At 38.0% G+C, this 23,246-nt stretch overlaps 1 protein-coding gene across 3 annotated transcripts in view; it reads right to left on the bottom strand.

Moving 5' to 3' along the window:
* Nucleotides 1–484: 484 nt before the first annotated feature.
* The window catches only part of Rad18 (RAD18 E3 ubiquitin protein ligase), a 99,073-nt gene continuing 76,311 nt past the window's right edge, over nucleotides 485–23,246 (bottom strand). For all 3 annotated transcript variants that reach the window (XM_047534730.1, XM_047534731.1, XM_047534732.1), the window contains 2 exons: nucleotides 13,496–13,558; nucleotides 485–1,408 (listed from right to left, as the gene is read on the bottom strand). In XM_047534730.1, coding sequence (XP_047390686.1) covers nucleotides 1,306–1,408; nucleotides 13,496–13,558 — 166 coding nt within the window. In that variant the 3' untranslated portion in view covers nucleotides 485–1,305. The remainder of the gene's footprint in view (nucleotides 1,409–13,495; nucleotides 13,559–23,246) is intronic.

The raw sequence follows: 23,246 nt of genomic DNA, 5'->3' as shown, positions 1-23,246 counted from the left end.
TAGCCTCCACTTTGGCTGGATGCTCCTCACTTACCATCACATGAGATCTGCTGACAGGTTCAGTGAGTGGTGCTACTTTTCACTTCATTCGTGTACCATTCATGGCTTTAGGCAGTTGAAATGACCATGACAAATACTTCTATTTGAAACTCAGCAAACTCGTAAAGAAAACAAAGGTGGATTTTAGTATGAAAATGCTACACTCTCACCACGAGAGTCCACATGATATCAGAAAGTCCAAAGCATACCAAAAGTCAGTCACTGGAGATAGTCTTTGGAAAGGAGAAACTACAAATGCTGTCCCCAGAACATTCATAAATTTGCTATTTGAACACTGCTGCATTTGCTCCCATGTCACTTGTAAGTCACTTGTATGTTTGGGTTGGGCAGTGGCAGAGGAAGAAATGGGGGTAGTGTGGTTCTGAAATGCCAGAGAGATAATGATTTCTGACCAACAATCTTCAAAGAGTAATGGCCTATACACAACTATTCATAGGATACTGTTTTAAGGACATTATTTTAAATTAATATAGAGTCCATTCACTTATAAAATTCATTTATTGCACACTTTTCATTAAATAGCCAGGATTCAAAATGTTGGAGATTTGATAGACTCAACTGAAAAAATACTGATAGTAATCTTTTTAAAGAGATATTCAGAAGAATAAGCCCAATGTTTCAAAGATATTATGGCTTTGTGACCTTACAATACTAACTTTATAACTTTTTAAAAATTATAATACTAACTTTGTGACTTTAAATTATAATCCTATTCTGAGTAATGTGTAAAACACGAGTTTAACAAATAACTACTCTAAACTTAGAAAACAACTATCATGAATCGCTGTCATGGGTATACTGATACACTGGCATCAGGTACTTACACACACCAAGAATTTGAATTAGGACAAAACAAAAACACTCTTAACTTGACTGCTTGTTATAGTAAAAAGGCAGAAAAGAATCCTTTTGTGAAGTTGGTGTCCATGGAAGAAAAGAAGGATGGTGAAAGGACATTTTGAAATTTAGAAACCAAACAAAACCTCTTTGCCAAATAGCTTACCCACTCTGCAAAGCTGGTGAATATGTGTTTTTAAGGAGAAATGTTTCAGAGGCAGAAGGCAACTGACCGATTGAGGATGTTTAAACTTTTTGTGGAAAGGCAGAAGAGAATAATAATCAGTTAAGCCTAACATTTAGAATTTAACATCTTCCCTTGGGCATTTATAAATATGAAATCAATATATGGCAATAAAAAGTTCCATATTCTGATCACTGAATTAAAAAAATCAGCAACAGCCCACACTAATTCCTATTACGCTTGTTTCTTGGTTCAATCTCAGCACTTTCAGCTGCTCTTGTGCGGCGATTCTGTCTTGGGCTTATTTCTACATCTTGAAGATCATTTCTGAAATCAGAAACAAAAAGAAACGATATCTTAGAAAGTAAAAATCACGATTTTAAGCAATTTCAAGTTTGTGAGTGCTTTTACATGCATTATTTCATCACCCCCCATAACCCTCTACTCCCATTGACAAATCTGTAATTATTAATATTTCTATTGTCATCATTCTCACTCTATAACCAAGAAAACAGTGAATGTGCAAACATTACAGAAAGAAAGTCAGTAATTGAACCTCTTTCTTCTGAATCAAAATATGTGGTTTTATGCTTCTGCTTAACATCTTAACATATAGAAAAACAAAACAAACAAAAAGTTTACTTCATTCTAACAATAAACAAGAAAAAGTCAAGAGTTTAATCATACCTCTTCTTGATCCTGTCACAGTTAACACTATAAGGTAATCAAGAAAACAAAACTCAAAAGAAAAATAAGCCCCTTCATGGAGAGTTGGGCCCCACAAACCCTCACTCTGGACAAAATTATTAGAGAGGCAACTGCTATGTAACCAGCTAAGAAGTCTGGTATATTGCCAATGAAGTTTTTAATTTCTATCATGGTGCTGGAGATGGAACCAGGGTCCTGTGCATGCTAGGGAAGTGCTCCACCACGGAGCTACCCACCCCCAGGCACCCTCATGAGTTCTTAAGTACAGGTTAGTACTAAAAGCTCCTGACATAAGGAGTCCACATGTACTTGTAAACTCTTTTCCATAAGCCTCCACCAGCTACACATGAGAGATTGGGAAAAGGGCAGGAGAGGGCTGGGGCTGTACCTCAGTTGGTAGCGTGCTTGCCTCTCATGCACAAAGCCCTCGGTTCAATTCCCAGCACCAAAGGGGGGGGCGGGGCAGGAGACTGGAGAGAATCTACTTTTGTGCCTACTGAGACTGGCATAAAGCCCTGCCTATGGATGCTTTTCTTCTAAGAGGCAAATGCTTCAAATTACTGAGGGAGGAGCAGGAAACTCACAGGCCCATGGGGCTCAAGCCAAGATCCATAGCCTCTGGAGGAGATGAGGCAAAATTAGCTTGTTGAATGGGGAATGACAGGAAATCATCTGCAGGTACACAGGCAAAGATTCACTGCTGCTGGAGAAATGGTAGAAACTAAAACCTCCATTTGGGGAGGAGGCACAGAAAATCATGCTGGCCTGCTGATCTCACACAGAATTGAGCAGAGCTTGGGTCAAGGCAGTCTGAGTACTATGGGAGGAAGGAGGAGTGCTGGCAGAGCCCCATGGCTGAGACCCAGGAGCACAGGACTTATCTATGTCTGAGGCTTAACCAAGCCAACAGAAAACCCCAGCTCTCCCCCACCAAAGGCCCAGGATGAAGAAATAAGCAGAAGCAGGAAATGGATGAGGGAGAAGTAAGAACACCAAGAAGAGATGCCCCTCTGTGGTGCAGACATGAAGAAGTGGCTAAATAGAAAATGGAAGCAGTCACTGAGCAATCCTCCAGCAATTCGGCCTCAATACTAAGCATTACGTAAAGGAGCCCACTGCTAGAGGAACTTGAGGTCACCGGTACCCTGAGGGTAACTCCAGCTGAGGTCAATTACTAAGTAACTGACTCCACTCCCCACAATAACAATATGACAGAAATATGCCCATTTCTAGGCACAGACTCTATTTATCCCAGTCTTGGGAGTCCTTCACAGCCTGTCCAACATTCATTGAAAACGTCCAATACAAAAGAAGCAAGGGAAAAAACCCCACTGCCAAGAGATAAAGCAACTAGCGGATACAGAGACAACCACATTTTGGAACCATCAGACCAGGACTTTAAGATAATTATGATTAATATGTTAAAGGCTCTAGAAGAAAAGCTGGATGACATCCATGAACAGATGGAGAAATTCAGCAGACAAAGAAATGGTATGAGTCAAATGGAAATGTTAGGAAAAGTTCATTGTATCAGAGATGAAAAATTTCTTCCAAATACTCATAAGGATAATGTATAAAACTGATACAAGACTCAATACACTTGCAGATATGTCAATAAAAATCAATCAAATTGAAAAAGAACAAAGTCTGTGTGTTGGGAGGGGAACAAAACAGAACAACCCAGAGTTGTAGAACAATAAAAAATGGTGCACAGTATGTGTAATTACAATTCCTGGAGAAGAAAGAAGTATGGAAAAGAAATATGTGAAGCTATATGGCTATGCATTTTCTAAAAATAATAAAAGATATTGAACAAAGACCAAAGGTAGTCAAAGAACCCCAATCAGGATCAGTATCAAAAATAAAACAATAACACATACAAAAATCATCCAGACACATATTCAAAGTGCTGAAAACCAAAGACAGAAAAAGAAAATCCTAGAGTCAGGCAGAAAAGAAACATCCCAGAGGGACAAATGCAGATTTACAGTGGCCTTCGTGAATGGAAACCATACAAGTCATGAGATGGTGCAGTAAAAGCTTTAAAATGCTAAAAGAAAAAAAAAAAATCCAACCTATAATTCCATACTAACCAAAAATACAACTCAATAATGAAAGCTGCTAAATAAAGACCTCTCAGACATACAAAACCTCAGAGAATGGCTAACATACTTGAGCTGTAAGAAATATTAAAGGGAGGGCTGGGGTTATAGCTCAGTGATAGAGTGCTTGCCTAGCATGTGTGAGGTCCTTGGTTCAATTCTTAGCACTTACATAAATAAATAAAGGTCTACTGACAACTAAAAAATTATTTAAAAAAAAGAAATATTAAAGGAAGTTTGTCAAAGTATGATAATCAGATGAAAACTTGGATCTACACAAAGAAATAAGAGCATCAGAAAGGGTAAAACTAGAGGTAAATATAAAGGATAGTGACTATTTAGATTAAGAGTACTCATACATTGCAGTGTAGCATTGATGTTAAGGTCTCACTACAAACAAAAAGTGTTATTTGAAGGCTGATGGTGATTTAAAAAAAAAAGTATCCTAAAAAACCTAGGGCAACTACTATATTTTTTCTCTTTCTTCCTCCCTTTCTTTCCTTTTTCTCTCTTTCTGCTGGGGATTGAACCTGGGGCCTCATAAATACAAGATAAGACATTGAACTACACCCCAAGCCCAAGTACTAAATTTTTTAAAATGAAAGCACAATTAATAAGACAATACTAGACAGAAAAATGAAATAATATACAGTTTTAAATTGATCCAAAAGAAGATAAGAGGAAAAAAGGAACAACAAATATTATAGATTTAAAGTCACCATATCAGTAATTATATTAAATGTAACTAGTTAAAACTGTCAACTTACACAATACACTATAAATTGGATTTAAAAAGACACCTACATTCTATTAAAAAAAAAAAACCTCTTATTTAAATATGTAGAAAACTGGGAAGGGCCTAAGATCTACCATACCTGCAAGTTAAAAGTTAATCTGCCAGTTTGACAGACATTGCCAGAAGATAAAGAACTTCTGTGGAGAGGAGGATAATTTATTGTTTACATCAAGAAGAGCAGACGGAGGTTGAGTATTTGTGTAGGTTCTGAGGCTCAGTTCCAAGGGTGACATGAAGAGGGACATGGAACACCAGCACAGGCAATAGAATGCACTTTCCCCTGAAGATGGGAAATCTTAATCTATTATAAAGGGCAGTAAATTTGTTTCCTCTTTACTGCAGAGGAAGAAACTGTGTGTCTTCCAAGTGCCCCCTCTCTCACCACGCAAACATCTGCATAAGATAAGAAATTTACAAAAGACAGTCAGTGCCTTGCTTTTTAGGACATGCAAAAAAAAGCAAAAAACTTTTTTTTTGTACCAGAGACTGAACCCAGGGGCTTTTAACAACTAAGCTACATCCCCAGTCCCCTCTTTTTTAAAATTTATTTTTGAGACAGGGTCTCACTAAGTTGTTAAGGGCCTCACTAAGTTGCTGTGTCTGGCTTTGAACTCGGGATTCTCCTGCCTCAGCCTCTTGAGTTGCTGGGATTACAGGCAAGTGCTACTGTGCCTAGCTAAGAAACTCTTAGACATACATGTTTCCTGACAGTATCTACTCTTTGTTTCTACACCACAGTGGTCCCTGGAGAATTTTCCCCAGTTATACACTTCATAAGCCACTACAACTATCAGAAGGTGGGACTGAATCTATTTGTTGCATACAGCATTTAATTAAAGTGAACAGCAGCAGAATGAGGCCATATAGTATTAACCTCACAGTATTATAGTAGACTTTATAGTATTAACATCAACTATGACTTCAGGGATCCAGATCCAGTCAGCAGCACAAATTTCATGTACCTTCCGTGTCTGCCTTAGAAAGTCATGTGGAATGTACCTTGAGCTTTCTATTTGGCCCAAGATGATACTGATCCAGCTATAGCAGGACATATAGCAATTTTACAGACTATGCAGGTCCACGAGGAAGAAATCTAAGGCAATTCACCCACAAAAATTTTGATCAGTGAGTTGAGGGAGTCCTAAATACTTTTCAGAGGCAAGGCGGGAATCAATGATCACCCCAGATAAAGGTTGGGACAAATTTTATATCACCTTTTCTAAGTGGGTGATTCCCCCACTGTAGGTATAACAGCCTGAGAGTGTGTATAAATAGTCATTTTTTCCCTCCAGGAAACTCTCCATGTAACAAAGGATAGCCTCACTTTGGAGAGATCTCCATAGTTGTCTGAAGGCTACATGATCTGCTTGGGCTGTTTCCTTAAATACTTGAAGGTCTATTAAGGCCATCCCCACAGTGTTAGTTGCTCATATTTTGGGGTAAAGAATTACTGCCTGGCTTATACAGAAGTACAGTTTTGGGAAACACATAAATTTTGTTATTTTTGGTTGTAGATGGACACAATACCTTTAATTAATTAATTAATTAATTAATTAATTTATGTGGTGTTGAGGATCAAATCTAGTGCCTCACACATGCAAGATGAGTGCCCTACCACTGAGCCACACATAAAACTCTTGAAAAGAAGAAGTTGCTTACAATTGTCTGCTAAGGCAGGAGGCTTATAAATCTGAGGCCAGTCTGGGTAGTTTCATGAGACCCTGTCTCAAAATTAAAAAACTTTTAAAGAGGGGTTGGGATGTAGTTTAGTGGGGCTGCAGGTAGCCCATCTGGGTCACTCAGACTTAATGGTGAAGGGATTCAGTGGACTTTCAACCTCCCTGTAACCCCCAAGTCTCTAATGTTATTGAACACTGGAGTGGTGTTGAAAAGATTTCTGACTCCTTCCTCACCTCTTCCTGGTCTACACACCTTAATAAGACAGTTTGGTCACTGAACGTTGCTATCCCCAGAAAGGGATCATCTACTTAGGGCCAGTTTCTGAATAATGATCAAGATAAAAAGTGTACTGAGATTACATTGATTGTTTAAAAAATTCAGCATTTTCTTTTTCAAAATTTGTTCTAATTACTTATACATGACAGAATGCATTTATGCATTTTGATAAATCATATATAAATGGAGTATAGTATCTCATTTTTCTGATTGTGATCACATCAGTCATGCAGTCATATATGTACATAAGGTAATAATATCTGTTTCACTCTACTATCCTTCCTACCCCCATACTACTTCCCCTCCTCCCTTCACTCCCCTCTACCTAATCTAGAGTAACTATTCTTCCCTAGTGTCCCACACCCGTATTGTCAATTAGCATACCAGAGAAAACATCAGCCTTTGGGTTTGGCTTATTTTGCTTAGAATGATAGTCTCAAGATCCATTCATTTATGAGCAAATGCCATAATTTCATTCTTCTTTACAGCTGAGTAATATTCCACCATACATATATTTTCTTTATCCATTCATCTGTTGAAGGACATCTAGGTTGGTTCCATAGTTTTAGCTATTGTGAGTTGAAATGCTATCAATATTGATGTGGCTGTGTCCCTATAGTACGCTGATTTTAAGTCATTTGAGTATAAAATGAGGAGTGGGATAGTTGGGTCAAATGGTAGTTCCATTCCAAGTTTCCTGAGGAATCCCCATACTGCTTTCCATAATGGTTGCACCAATTTGCATTCCCACCAGTAATGTACGAGTATACCTTTTCCCCAAATCCTCACCAACATTCTTTCTTGACTGTTCCTGGACATGATACATCTTTCTTTCTTCTAACAGCAATCCTAGACTGGCTAGATTGTGATACCCTCTGGATGGCAGTTTGAGCAAGAGGGGGCCACAGGGATTCAAATCTGTTTCAACCATATGAATTCTCTGTTGGATTCACACAGTTCTAGATCAGGGGTCAGCAAACTATGGCCCAAGGATCAAATCTCATCCACTGTCTGTTTTTGAAGTTCTATTGGAACACAGTCACCAAAGTAGGGCTTATCTCTATTCAGTCAGTCTGTAGGTCATTGTGTAGAGTTCCCAGAATCAGACCAGTTAATCAGTAGTCAACATCAATAAAATAGCAAAAATAAATAAATAAAATAAAATAGCAAGATTTTTCCCTTTTATCTTTTGGTGGTACTGGGGATTGAAGCCAAGTGCACTCTATCATTGAATTATACCCTCAGCCTTTTTAATTTTTATTTTGAGACAGGGTTATGCTATATTGTCCAGGCAGGCCTTGAATTTGTGATCCTCCTGCCTCAACATCCTAAGTAGCTGGGATTATAGGCATGTACCAGGGTGCCCAGCCAATCTTTACAAAATAAGGTATCCAAAACGTTCATAGCATATGAAACTATATTCAACACAGTCATTAGAGAAATGCAAATTTTAAATCATAATGAGATACTACTAGACACCCACTAGAATGACTGAAATTAGGAGGATTAAGAATACCAAGTGTTGATGAGAACATGGAACACCCGGAACTCCCACTGCTGATGGGAGCAGAAGTTAGCACACCACTTTGGAAACATGCTTGGCAGTAACTACTAAAGCTGAATGTGTTCACCCCCTTTGGTCCAGTGATATTACTCCTAGGAATATACTCAAGAGAAATGAATGCATGTGCACTAGAGGGCATTTACACTTATGTTACTATGTTCTTTTTTTTTTTTTTTTTTTTTTTTTTTTTGGTGGTGCTGGGGATTGAACTCAGGGCCTTGTGCATGCTAGACAAGCACTGTACCAACTGAGCTAAACAACAGCCTACAATTATGTTCTTGATGGTCTCATTCATAAAAGTACCAAACTCCAAACAAACCAACCCTGTATCTATCAACAACAGATAAATACTGAGATCCCTCCCCAGTTTCTCATTTAGTAGATCGAGGACCACATTGTGACAAGCACTGCTATAGGCAGAGCAATGAAAAGTAACAAACTACTGCCACCTGCAAACATGAAAATATCTTACAGATGTAACACTGTAACAAAGAAGGACACACTATGTAATTCCATTTATATAAAGTCTAAAACCAGGCAAAATTAGCTCATAGTGATACTAGTCAGAATAGTGCTTATCATTGGTGGGTCTTGACTTGAAGGAGGTTCCCAGAATACTGGTAATGTTCCATGTGTAGATTGGGCTGATGGCTGTTGAGCAAGCCTGGTACAGTGATGTCTCCAAATGATTTACCTTTCTGCCTAGAATCTGGGGCTTGTCCTGTGACTCAATTTAACCAACAGATTATGGTGGAAATGATGCAGTACTAGTTTTAGGACAAAGTCTTAAGATGCCTGATAGCCTCCATATTTGAACTCCTGGGTGCTTCATTAGCCTGGATCTAATCAGAACCAAGGTAATTTATAATGAAGAGTTTTAATATAAACAAATACAAACTATAGCAAGTACTGAAGTGACAAGGGAATGGCAGGTAGGAAGTAAAAGGAACTCTGCAGAATATGGAAATAGCAAAATAAAAGGAATAGCCCCCTTTGGGGCTCAGAGCACCAAAAAAGAGTTTCTCCTACCTGGAGAGGTACAGACTTAGTTGAAGAGCACACAACTGTGGCTAATGAGAATCTCTTTTTTTTTTTTTTTTTTATTGTAAACAAATGGGATACATGTTGTTTCTCTGTACATGGAGTCAAGGCATACCATTTGTGTAATCATAAATTTACATAGGGCAATGTTGTTTGATTCATTCTGTTATTTTTCCTCTTCCCCCCACCCCTCCCACCCCTCTTTTCCCTCTATACAGTCCTTCCTTCCTCCATTCTTGCCCCCCTCCCTAACCCTAACTCTAACCCTAACACTAACCCTTCCCACCCCCCATTATGTGTCATCATCCACTTATTAACAATATCATTTGTCCTTTGGTTTTTTGAGATTGGCTTATCTCACTTAGCATGATATTCTCCAATTTCATCCATTTGCCTGCAAATACCATAATTTTATCATTCTTTATGGCTGAGTAATATTCCATTGTATATATACCACAGTTTCTTTATCCATTCATCAATTGAAGGGCATCTAGGTTGGTTCCACAATATGGCTATGGTAAATTGAGCAGCAATGAACATTGATGTGGCTGTATCTCTGTAGTATGCTGATTTTAAGTCCTTTGGGTATAGGCCAAGGAGTGGGATGGCTGGGTCAAATGGTGGTTCCATTCCAAGCTTTCTGAGGAATCTCCATACTGCTTTCCAGAGTGGCTGCACTAATTTGCAACCCCACCAGCAATGTATGAGTGTACCTTTTCCCCCACATCCTCGCCAACACCTATTGTTGCTTGTGTTCTTGATAATCGCCATTCTAATTGGGGTGAGATGGAATCTTAGGTAGTTTTGATTTGCATTTCTCTTATTACTAGAGATGTTGAACATTTTTTCATATATCTGTTGACTGCTTGTAGATCTTCTTCTGTGAAGTGTCTGTTCATTTCCTTAGCCCATTTGTTGATTGGATTATTTGTATTCTTGGTGTAGAGTTTTTTGAGTTCTTTATATATTCTGGAAATTAGCGCTCTATCTGAAATATGAGTGGCAAAGATATTCTCCCACTCTGTAGGCTCTCTCTTCACATTACTGATAGTTTCCTTTGCTGAGAGAAAGCTTTTTAGTTTGAATCTATCCCAATGAGAACCTCTTCTACAGACAAAGCAATGGGCTGCTGGCTACCAGAGGAGCCAGGCACTAGAAAAGCTGCAAGTACTTTAAAAGTCTAGCCAGGGAGCATGCAGGAACTGAGAGACAAAACCCTTTCTTCTTACTGTCTCCCTAGGGCCCTCTATTGAGAAAATTTCACATTAGGAGAGTTAGCAAAGGAAGACATTTAAAGGTCCTGATTCAGTTTTCAGAAGAGGCAAACAATGAGCAAATGTGGAGTGGAGAGGGAACAGACTAAGAAGTAGCACAGGAATCCTGGGCCTGCAAATAGGAAATTCAACTATGCTGCTGAAAAGAACACATGGAAAGCTCATACAGAGAAGACACACAGAGAAGAACAGGTTCCAAGACTATATGGAAAGAAGTCTAGGCATCACAGCTGAACATAGTTCCCTGTCAGTCTAAAAGCTGAATGCAGTATGAGCCCAGAATGGCTGTGGTTAAAGTTCCATGGATGTAGGGTGGTTTATTATGTGGCAAATAAAAACCAAAATAGGAACTGTTTCTGTTAATATTGATTCCGTTATCTACAGTTCAAAATATTCTCAAATTTTAGAGGCTAAAGCAATTAACTATTTGCTCATGATTCTGAGACTGAGTGCTCAGGACAGCTTAAGTGTCTGAAGGATCCACTTCCAAGACAGCTTACTTACTTGGCTGGCCAGTTGCCGCTGGCTGCCAGCTAGGACCTCAACTACAGATGATGACTGGATCCTTGGTACCCCTACAACTGGCCTCTCCCCATGTCTCTGTTGGACTTCTCACAGCAGAGTGGCTGATTCTAAAAGGAAGCATCCTAAGAGCGAGTGTTCTAAGAGGACAAGCCCCACCAATGCGCAAACACTTATCAAGCTTCTTCTCACATCAGAGGGTCACATCCAGAACCAATATGGGACTCGAGGGCATTAAACATGAAATGACATACCAGTACCATTTTCCTTCATGTTTACACTCTATTCAATGCAAATGTCTTGCAGTTTTTATTGCATGTGTGATTTGTTTTTTTAAAAAAATCCATATGTTATGATATCTTGACATCTCAAAAAACTTTTCTGGCTAGGGATACACTGCCCCTGGTGGAGTGGGGAGAGGCTAGACAATTCTAGCAAAGGTAAAGCTCCATCCAGGAGCCTCTGGCATGCAAACTGACCAGTCCAGGTACCCTGGTGTCTTTCCCATGTAACCTTGTGTGGCACACCAAGTTTTAAGAAACTTAGCTTTTGAGGGCCTCCCCTGCCTCCTCTTGTGCCCACATATGCCTGACCATCTTATAGAAGAAGTCAAAAGGTAGCTCAAAACTGTCCGATGGGGGCCGGTAGAGTACTTACCTTGCAAGCACAAGGCCCTGGGTTTGATCCCTGGCACCGCAAAAAAAAAAAAAAAAAAAACTGTCCGATGGGGCTGGGGTTGTAGCTCAGTGGTAGAGTGCTTGCCTAGCACATGTGAAGCACTGGGCTAGACTCCCAGCACCATATATAAATGAAAAATAAAATAAAGGTCCATTGACAACTAATAAATACTTAAAAAAAACTGTCTGATGAATTAATATTCACAGATATAAGAACACAAGATAGAAAATAAGTTTTTTTTTTTTTTTGCTGCTTATGAAAACAATGCTTTATATGGAGCAATGTGCTGCTAATAAAACCTCTGAAGACATGATGGAAGCATGGTCTAGAGTCACAAGAGGTGAAAATAAATTGACAGGATTCAGAGGTATTTAAGAAGTAAAACCTACAGGACTGGTGACAGACTAGACATTAGGTAGTTGAGAACTAGATGTCAACAATGAAACCTAATTTTTCTTTGCTTCAAAAAATTCACTGAAGGGGTAGGGTTGTGGCTCAGTGGTACAGCATTTGCCTAGCACATGTGAGGCACTGGGTTCGATTCTCAGCACCACATAAAAACAAATAAATAGAATAAAGGTACTTTTTTAAAAAAGGACTGGAAGATTTCTTTCTTTCTTTCTTTTTTTTAATTGGTTGAAAAGGAACAGTGGAAAAGGGCAATGTTTTTATTTTGTTTTAAAAACCCTTGGACCGAAATGGATGAAAAGTAGCTCAGATCAAGTGTTCAGATTCGCATTTTGAGATATATTAGAAACACCCAAGAGGAAACATCAAGTGTGTAGTTGGATATGTGTCTGGAGCTCAGGAAAGGTATGTGAGGAGATGTAAACTTACTAGGAGATTAATTTAATCTTGACCAGCATCAACAATTAATGGCCTTGTTGAGGAGGAACCAGAAAAGGAAGGAGAAAAGCAGCACCTGGGGAATCCAGTGGGAAACCAGGGCACTGGTGCATCAAAAACCAAGAAAGAGAGAACTTGAAGGGAAGTGAAGAGATCTGCAGTACCAAATATTGCTATGAAGTCAAGGAAGATGAGACCTCAAAACTGCCCAAGGACTTAGCCATGTGGAGGTCTCCATGGCCATAGTGGGAGCTAGTTCAGAAGAACGATGTCACTGGTTCAAGATGCTAAAGGGTAAACAGGAGAGAAGGAATAGAAACTGCAAGAAGACATTGTCTATCTAGGAAGGAAGGAAGGATACAATGGTGCCTGCAGAAGCTACCACTGCATTCTACAAACTAAATAAGAAAGATACAGTTGAGAGGGACATGTTGCCTATACAAGAGAAACAAGGCAGAAGGGATAAAGTTCCTGACAAGAGGGTAGGAAGGAGGGAGAAAGGAGGATCAACATCCCTTTATTATAAAAGGAGAGAATGGGACAACATGTGAACAAATTCAGGAAGACTGATACTTTTGGTAGGAAGAAGAAATTCCATATGATGCTATTTCTTAAAAAAAAAGGGGGGGGGAGCATTAAAAGTTTTCTAAAAACTTTGAGCCAGTGCTTAAGGCAAAACCATTAAATTGTTCCATAAAAATAATTTGGCATTACAGAAACAACTTCTGAGAAGTAACTAAAGTTATTATAACAGGATTCCATTACTAAGCAGAAATGAATAGTAAACTGGAAATCTTTACCCTACATGTGGATTATTACTTTCTTGAATCAGAAAACACAAATAAGCTTTTGTTTGAAAATCAGCTGCATAGAATTATCATTTCTCAAGTCAAAGTACATGCTTATTTCTTGATTATGAGAACTCACTTATGTGATGCTTCCCAGGCTTCCTCTTCTTCCAGAAGATCTCTTATGATGTCCGAACTGGAACTAAAAGGATATGCACATCAGTACTGCCACACAATGAGACAACATGCCTCCGCTTACATAAAATTCTAGAAAATGCAAACTAGACTATGATGACAGAACAATCTAGTAGACCAGTGGTGATTACCTATAAGGGCAAAGGGATGGGCAAGGAAGGATGATAAACTGGTCCAGAAGCTTGGTATGATATACATGTTCACCTTTTCCATTATGAAGATGACTTCATATCTGGACACATATGCTAAAACTCATCAAATTATATGTTTTAAATATTTACATTTACTACACATCAATTAAAATTTAACAAAGCTATAAGAAAAACAACAAATTATGAGTCATGAAAAAAATCACTAAGATTTAAATAAACCCCTCAATATGAAAATCTGAATCTAAATGGAATACTGTCATGAGACACTTTAATTTTCTATGTCAACCAAAAGTTCAAACTATATTTTATTTGATCTCCAGCACTTTGAAAAAAAGAAAATCAAACTGTGTTTTAAAAACTAAATTCTAGTAATAAAACTCATAAAATGTAAGTTTTAGACTCCTTGCAACCACAGTAAAGTAAAATTTAATTTCAACTGTGCTAATTTTGGCATTTTGTTATACATGAAACTTGGCTTAAAGTATATCTTTGGCCTACCTATACAGGGGTGAACAATAAAGAAGGTTATAGAAGGCATACATTATTTCTTTAAAAGACATAAAATTATTTTAAGACTTTTTGTCTCTTGTTCTTACCCATATCAGTAAAAACTGTTTTTAGAAAGGTCATGTAGACCCCAGCATCGAAGTGTCCTGGGCACTGCATGGGGCAGCTCAGAAGTAGTTGTCACTTACCTCAGAGTGGAGGGGTTAAAACCCCATTCTTGCTCAGGTGAGAAATGACAGCTTTGGAAATGTTAATGCCAATCATATTTTTAATGATACTCTAGTAAATAACAAAATTTTTAAAATTTAAAGATTTAAAGTGCCAGTGAATCACTCAACTGCTTCTAACAAATTATTCTGAAGAAATGTTTGTCTGTGATGACCCAAGAAAGAAAGGCAGCAACAACAGTCATTAAACACAGTTCTTTACCAATGTTTTACTCAAGGGACTCCCCCCAAAACTCCCAGAACTCTGAATGCCAGGCCCAGTCTGTGATGGTGACTGCTATGTGTAATGGCCTGCTATTTTGTTTATAGACAATTCTGCTTTGTCAACATGTGCACTGCAACCACTCCTTCAGCCCCCTGGTATGGGAACCACTGAACTAGCATGTCACAGAACCAAAGCATCAGCTCCTTTACACTGCTCAAATGCAAGTGTCCCTAACATCTAATTTATCATCAATTTAAGCCTGGAACTGGCTTAAAATAAGCTTTCCTATTAAATAACTAGCTAAATGTAGTTTTTATTAGGAAAGGAGAAGAAACAAAAGGTCTTGAAGGACATTAAGTGCATTTCACCAATTTTTTTATTCTCCTACTGCCACCCCCGCTTGCCACAGAAGTGGCTCTAAACCTTTCTAGTCACAAGATATCAACCTTTTTCCTCCTTCTGTCAGAGGTAACTACTCCAACTCCGTAAAAAAAACTGAGGTTGTTGTAACCTAACCTTTTCATTCACTTCTCTCTACTCCTCTCTACTTCTCTCTACTTTTTCACCTAGACTGAGTTTAAGGCAGCATTTTTTTTTACACCTTCTTCATTATTGTCCACCAATAGAATCTTTTTAGACTTCTTTTTTTTCCTAATCCTGCCCATGAAATCTTAATACTATAAATATAATGTCTTTCCTTTTAATTATCTGTGTGTACACATGTAATTCAATGCATTATATATATCAGTAGTAAGACTTTCTTGTTCTAATCCTCTGGAGCCAACTCTTACTGCCCTGGGGTGATACTACTTCTGTGGAGACCCCAGGAGCTGGGGGTGATTATTAGGTGTCACACACTCAGAGAAAGAGTAAAGTTGGCTTCTTGCTAACACTCCCCTAACACACTTTCTTCTTTCAAATGGGAAGGTTCCAAAGCATTCCTACTATTCCAGCTAGGTAAAGCAGGATGGTTAAGCCTGTCAACTAACCTGGGAGAGTCTGTGATCAATTTACATAGTGGCTTTCAAATCACCAGCACGAATCACTGATTTGTTAAAGGAAAATATTTGCAGTACATTAGTGGCATGAACTGAAGAGGTGTTTGCTGTGTTGCCTCAATGGAAACAGATGGCAGAGGAGGTTTACAAAAAACACATCTGAGAGTTGCCTGCAATTTTTCTTCCTCTGTGACTTCAATACTGCTGCCCAGTGAGGCTGACAGCTCCCCAGTGTCCTCAATTTCTCAGCCTTTCCTTCTATTCTAGCCAGGAACTCACCCTAATGTGACTAAGTCACCAAACAAACTGATACAAAGTTGGGGAGTCTTAAGTTCACCTACAACGAAGTGTCAGGGTTGTCTGCTATGTCTCCTGCTCCAATCAAGTCACCACTGAAACACTAATTGATGTTCAATGTATTAAGACACCAGGAATGGCTGTTCATTTCTTTTTAAATTCATGTACTTACTTAGTCTACTCAAAAGCCACCCTCCTGAAACTAAACATAGTTTCACAAATACAATTCTAAAGAGACAACTGGGTATAAATATCAGTGTTACCAAAATGATCACTCAGAAATGTCTTCCTGTGGATAGAGGTAGTTAATATATTTGAAGTCTTTAATATGCCTTTAAGATCAAAAATTCCCTTAATATACCTTCAAGACATCTAAAAAACTCTCCACAGGAGAAAACGACTCACTCTGGTATACCTGGGGTCAGAGAATACACAAGCCTACAGAACTATAATTTTTAAGTTGAGAGTACAGAATTTTTTCAGAGTAAAATTCAGTTTCTCTACTGTTTGGTTTCAGAACATTCTGGAAGACCTCATATTAAGAAGGTAGATGAACGAGAGGTCTGGCATGTGAAAGTTATGCCGACTCCATGAAAGAGCATTCAAACAATGGTCTCTGACATTACCACCATCCCAGCTAGAGTAAACATGGTTATACAGATTACATGTGACCAAATCTCACTGGCAAAAAACACGATTTCTAATTCCCACCCTGTTCTAGAAGATTCTAATAGGCTCAGTTATAACATCCACATTTACTTTTTTATATCATTCGCACCTTATTTTCAGCTCAAAGTTTCAGAAACGTAAGCTTACTGTGTATGAGTCTGTATGTGTAGCCACTTTGGCTTAGCTGATCTCTGAAATATTTGACTCTTGTTATTCTCTGATGAAAAGCAGCAAAACTTCTTATCAGAAAAAGGAAAACAATACCTTTGCACATTTCCTTCAGCAGCATTCAATTTTATCCTACCAGTAAAAATTTTACCACCAACAATGAAAAGATGCCACATACCTTTGGCAAAGCTATGACTGGTGATATTATCTAGAGGAAAAAGTCACAGATTTTAATGTCAGGCAGGGTTAAGGTGCAGTCCTGTTTTCTGTCAATTACTGTGTAACTGTGGGCAGGTTATGTGACCTTTCCAAGACTCAATATCTTCATCTATAAAGTCAGGTTAATAAAGTGTGCTTTAAAAGGATACTTTAAATATGAATCAATATATCACATAGAGTTTAGTATATAGTAAGTGTTTAGTAAATATCAATTCCATTTTCATAAAACAGATTTGGGTTTGAATTACCTCAATAATTGCCACAGCACTGTTTCAATTTGTCTTAGAAAACCTGATCGCTATGTGCACCATTTTAATCTTTGATTTCTACTGTTTCCATGACACCAGGGTGCAAATTCATCAGAACTTGTTATTTATTCAGTATGGCAGGTACACAGGGTACTGTGGGGCAGGAAAAATGCAGACATCTGCTATAAAAATCCTGTGGATTAAAGATTACGTATGAGTGGAATTTTTCTTTCATCTACTTGTTATCCCCTTCCTCAAAATCCCTCCCCTTAATTGTGGCATTAGTTGAAAAATGGTTGAATATGTGCAACAACAACAAAAAAATTAACTCCTTAAGGACAGGTCACTGGAGGATTGATGGAGGTGAATAACATCTATCAGTGATACTTATATAATTGTTGCCCACTATCATGAAGCCATCCTCACACATGTTTTTAGGATTCTGCTCTGTAGGATGAGAAATATATTGGCAGCTGACTGACAGTAGAATAGTAAACATCTTAGGTTAAAAAAAAATGACAAAGATGATAATTTATGATCATTTTCTGAGCAACTACCTCTCCCAATCAGTGTGATAATTACTTCATGCACATTAATTCATAGAAGCATGTGAGGTTTGTTCCCATTTGACAGATGGACAAAGGCTCAAAGAAACTTAAGTAGATAAACAGGAATGAGGATGTAAAAATCATCTTCCTTCTGCCCCGCCATGCTACTTCAACAAGTGGTAGCAAAAAAATTCAAAAACTATTAATCTGTAAAAGTTAAGAATTTCATCCCCTATGGTTTTATCATAAGGCTTTTATCAGATGTCAACAAGGTTCATGGATAAATAGCAAGGTTAAGAGGGGTTATATTGCTCTTTCCAAGATCTACAAAAATGACAAAATGAATAGAGCTTCAGATAAAAAGAAGGAACTTATTTATCAAGTAATATGTACAAAATAGATAAGATCAAGGAACAATAACTAAGTTTATGTTTGGTTTAAAAAGCAACCTCAGTGTATGGTCATCTTGTTTTGCTTTCTAGAATCATCCAAAAAGATTAGCAGGACAAAAAATAAAAAAATAAATAAAAAGTATTCCATTTAATCAATGAGGAAAGAGAAGCTCAGTGAGATTAATTCAACAACCTCCCACATGTCAAAAATCTTTTGAGAGGTACAAAACCAATGGTTGGCTTGGGAGGCTGAAGCAGGAGGATTCCAGATTTGAGGCCAGAGGCAGCAACTCAGCAAGGTCTTAGGCAACATAGTGAGACCCAGTCTCAAAATAAAAACTAAAAAGGGCTGGGCATGTAGTCAGTGGTAAATGCCCCTGGGTTAAATCCCTAATACGCACAATGGCTGAACTGAATTCCCACAATGAAATGAATGAATGCTAGCTGGGATGTCACGTTTGTGCCACTGCACCTGACCAGCAAGGTAATTTCTACAGAACCTCCTCAGTTCTTGGTTCAGTTACTTGAGAATATACATGCAACTGTGCAAATGCAGGATGCTAACATCAACCATCCAAAACAATATCAAAGTTTGGCCATAACATTTTAGTCTTATGATCTTTTGAAGGAGGAGAAGAATTTCAAAACTAATTCACATGATTATATTTTAGGCATTAGACATTTAACCTCCCTGGGACTCAGTTCCCACATGAAATGGATGTGTTAGACTAAATGACCAAAAGTGTATGAGAACAATCCTCCCCCAAAACTACATATACCCCAAACTTTAATGATCTGATATTTTTAATTTTTTATGTGTACCTTACCCAATAACAGGTTATTAATGGCTCTAATATAATGTGCTTGCTAGAGCAAGAAGAGTACACTAAAGCCACCCATTAATGAAAACTTAAAGTCTTCTATAATTTGCATTACCTAAAAAATATTCCTCTTGCAAATGTAACCTACCATCCTTTAACGCTTGGCTTCCTCTGAGATATGGGAATGAGGTGCACCACTTACATGGTAAAATCAATAAGAGTAAGCAAAATCAGCAATTTAATATGTACCCATGTTACAGAACGTATCTGTGTGAAAATCAAAAAAAGACAGGCAAGTTCATACTGCACACACTTCTGACAAGGCACTCGAATAATCATGCAAATGCAGATATTTCAGAGTGATGAAGTATGCTGTTTATTTACCGTTGTGCCAAGATAAGAAGCAGAAACTAGCTTATCGCAGGGAAGGCAGAACATACATGTTCACTGTCTAATTTGAACGACTTCATTAAATTCTTACTGACAAAGAAAACAATGATGGTTAAAATGTGGCCAAACAAAAATCCTGATAGAACTGAGGTTGAAATGGGGGAAACCTGGGTTAGAATTAGTGAATGACTCCTTTATTTCATCATTTTAGATAAATGATATCACCTCTCCAGAGCTCCATTTCCTCATCTATGAAAGGAGGTAGCTGTATTTAGTGATCCTAAGCTTCTTTGCTAATTTGACAATGTCTGCATTCTATCCTAATGTACTTTACTCTTGAACTCAGGGTCTCCAAGGACACTTGACAACATCTGTTATACTGATTTAAAACAAAGGTAGTACAAAATGAAAAAGAGAGGAAAATATTAAAATCTCTGATGTGGGTAACTGCCAAGGTGATTTTAATAAATAAAATCTTGATCATCTGATTTAAAAAAAAATTCCAATAGCATGATATTATGAATTATATATCATTTTTATCCCATTCAATTTCATTCACCAGAACAAGGTTAAAAAGACTCAGATTTGGGTGTTTTGCTTTTATTCAACTAGAGATACCTCTTAACTAGCTACCCATGTTTGGGAGTCTGATAACACTGATCAAAAATAATTATTGTGTGTCTAACATTTAGAAGGAGCTGTAGTTCCTTCAAAGTTTTTGAGCCTTCTCAAAGCATTCTGAAAAGTTCACATTTTAGCTACTCCCACTTTATTTTTTTATAATGAAGAACTACATTATGAACCAGTCAAAATTCTACCTGTTATATGAATCAAGCTAAATATATGCAGGAGTATATAGGACAAAAATCCCTGTAAAGTTTATAAAATACCTAAAACATTAAAAAGAAATGCACTTCAACAAATTTGGTCTTACACCCTTGGTGAGTGGGAGGGTTTCACATCTAGGTGGTCTGATGGCAGCACCCACGCTCCCCACTATACCCTACGTACAACAAACCAACTGTGTTTACAAGTGGCTACATCCTTTTCCTATCTGCCTGAGATCACTGTTTCCTTGATCCTCGCCTCCACTGTTTAGTTACTTTCTCCAAGAGGCCTCAATGACCCCACTATAGTTGGATTAGCTGTCCTTCTCCCAGAACCCTACTTCTTCCTGTCAAAACACCTATCATACTCTGTTGTAATTGTCCAAATCTCTTTGATTTCCTCTATCAGACTGTGAGCTAATTGAAAGCAGGATGTTTATTCTCTTAACAAATCTTTACCCACACCTAATATGAGCAAGGCCTAGGGACTTGTGGGATCAAAAGAGTAACACTCAGTGTCCATTAACTTCCAGTTCTTAACTCCCATTCAAGAGGGATGGAAAAGAGACATTCTTTTAAGTAAATGACCACATTAGGATATGATAAATCCTAAAACTGAGCTGTATCCTGAGGACAAGGTCCAAACCACAAGAAGAAGAGATGACTTCAGTCACCTGAAAGGCCAGGAGAGTTTAAGGACAACAGGTAGACATTTGAACTGGGACTTGAAAGATGGGGAGGAATGCATTCCAAGGGCAAGGCCAGCATCTAGAAAGGCAAAGGTGTGGGGGCACTGAAGGATGTGCTATTCTTATGAAACATAGAGCACCTAACTTAACGGTACCTGGAAAATATCTGTCAATGAGTCTAAGAATGAACAAATTACCACCTCTGCAGAGGAAAATCTGCCAGATGTTATCTTACCCGAAAAGATCAAGCTCTAGCTATATGTAGGTTTCATAAATAGGATGTCAGTGATGTTAATGCCTGAGTCTCTCCCTTTGTTAACTAAATCAAGGACTTAAAAAAAAAAAAAAAAAAACCTCAAGCAAGTTAAGTCATGCCAACCAAAATTCTCAACACTATAGTCACCATATGAAAATTCTGAGTGATGACCAGACACTATGTGCTATTGAAAGGCCCCAGCTCTTTGTCTTAAACCCATGACCTAGGACACTCTACCAAACCCCCCCCCTGGGAAGGTTGCACGGCCTACCTGGAGGTCGTTAAACTGATAACTAGGTTAAGAAAGAATAGGGCGGTTGGGAAAGCATAGATCATCGGGTCCCAGGGAGTGCCTGAACAATCAGGAACTGATAAGCGGGAACCAGGAACCATAAAAATACCAAGAATACCAAGTAATAATTGTGGATTTTTTTTGGGATATAATAACCTTACCCTTCAAGTAACCTAGGTGCTGTGTACGTGCTGGATTCAAAATAACCAATAGGAAATCTGTTGCTTACCATGCGCGCGAAACCTGCCCCTTTACCCTATAAAAAACCTGTACCCCAAAGCCCGGTGTGCCAGTTCACCGAAGCTCCGGCTGAGGTTTTACTGAGCACCCGCAGGCGCCTGTGTAACCAATAAACTGCCTCTTGCTTTTGCAGCCAGTGATTACGTGAGTTCTTCCTTGGACAGGGGGGCTTAGGGTCTTTCACTATGACACAGAAGGTGTCATTTGTTAAGTAAGGAACCTGGAAGGAACTTCCACTTTCTGTAAGCATTTTAGAAACAAGTAACAATCAAGCATGGAATTTTAAAAATCTTCTGATATAGGAAATTGAAAAGTAGTTTTATAGAAGATTGTAATATCATGGCAATTCATAAATTTGGTAACAATAAATAATATCTGCTACCTAGGACTGATCAGAATGCCTAAAAATCAGTAATTTATTATAAAATAAAACACAAAAGCTATTATAAAGAGGTTCATCAGACTGCACAAGGAGAATGCATAATTTTTTTTAACCCAAGTAAAGTGCCTCAGAGTAAAAGAAAACCTTATTATTTATAATGGGGGGTGGGAGGGGCTAGCATTAGGTTTAGGGTTAGGTTTAGAGTTAGGCTAAGGAGAGCGGTAAGAATGAAGGAAAGAAGGACTGTGTAGAGGGAAAAGAGGGGGGGAGGGGTGGGGGGGAGGGGAAAAATAAAATAAACATCATTACCCTATGTAAACGTAAAAAAAAAAAAAAAGAAAAAAAAAAAAAGAGTAAATACCTTTGGCAATGAGTAATGAAGAAAAGATAAAACTCTGTACTTTCATATTGTCCTTAAGAACCACTATTGATATCACTTTTAAAAGTATAAACTCATGAATAAACACATGGTAACTGAAGAGGATGAGTCAGACTGTAAATTGAGGAAGCTGTCTCTTTTGCTGAAAAGCTAAGGCTGAGTCACCTCCTCTCTGAGGGGTAACCATCCTGTAAAAAGTGAAAATATTAGCAAAAGAAAGCAAAGATGATTGAAAAGAGAGAGAGAGAATATAATTCTTCCCTCATGCACATTTATGAATTAAATTTTAACAAAGTACAATGCATTTTATATGATGTGCTAAAACATGGTTTTATTAATTTATATAACTAAGTGTAATATGTAATATTAACTGCAAGGGAAAAAAAAAAAGAGTAGTTTAATAATTAAGCTTACTACAACCCAGAAGAAGTATTCCACTTCTCACTGAAGAAATTAGTTTTGATGACTTCTAGTTATCCAATAATCAATCCATTCTTTGGATATTTTCATACCAATATCCCTCTTCGTTTTGATGCTGTGATGCACTTTATTTAAGAATGGTTTTACACTTACAGAGAAGCTGCAAAATTAGTACACTAAGATCCCATATACCCTATGTCCAATTTCCCCTGCTGCCAACAACCTACATAAGTCAGTACGATCTGTTATCCACAGTGGATGAAGCAATGTTCATGCATTACTATTAGTAGCCACAGTGCATACTTCATTCATCTTTCCTTAGTCTTAACCTACTGACCCTTTTCTGGCCCAGGATCTCCTGCAGAACAT

Source organism: Sciurus carolinensis, chromosome 19, assembly GCF_902686445.1.
Source record: "Sciurus carolinensis chromosome 19, mSciCar1.2, whole genome shotgun sequence".
NCBI classification, from domain to species: domain Eukaryota; kingdom Metazoa; phylum Chordata; class Mammalia; order Rodentia; family Sciuridae; genus Sciurus; species Sciurus carolinensis.
Note: the sequence above shows the minus strand (reverse complement) of the source record. Positions and strands in the feature narration are given on the sequence as shown.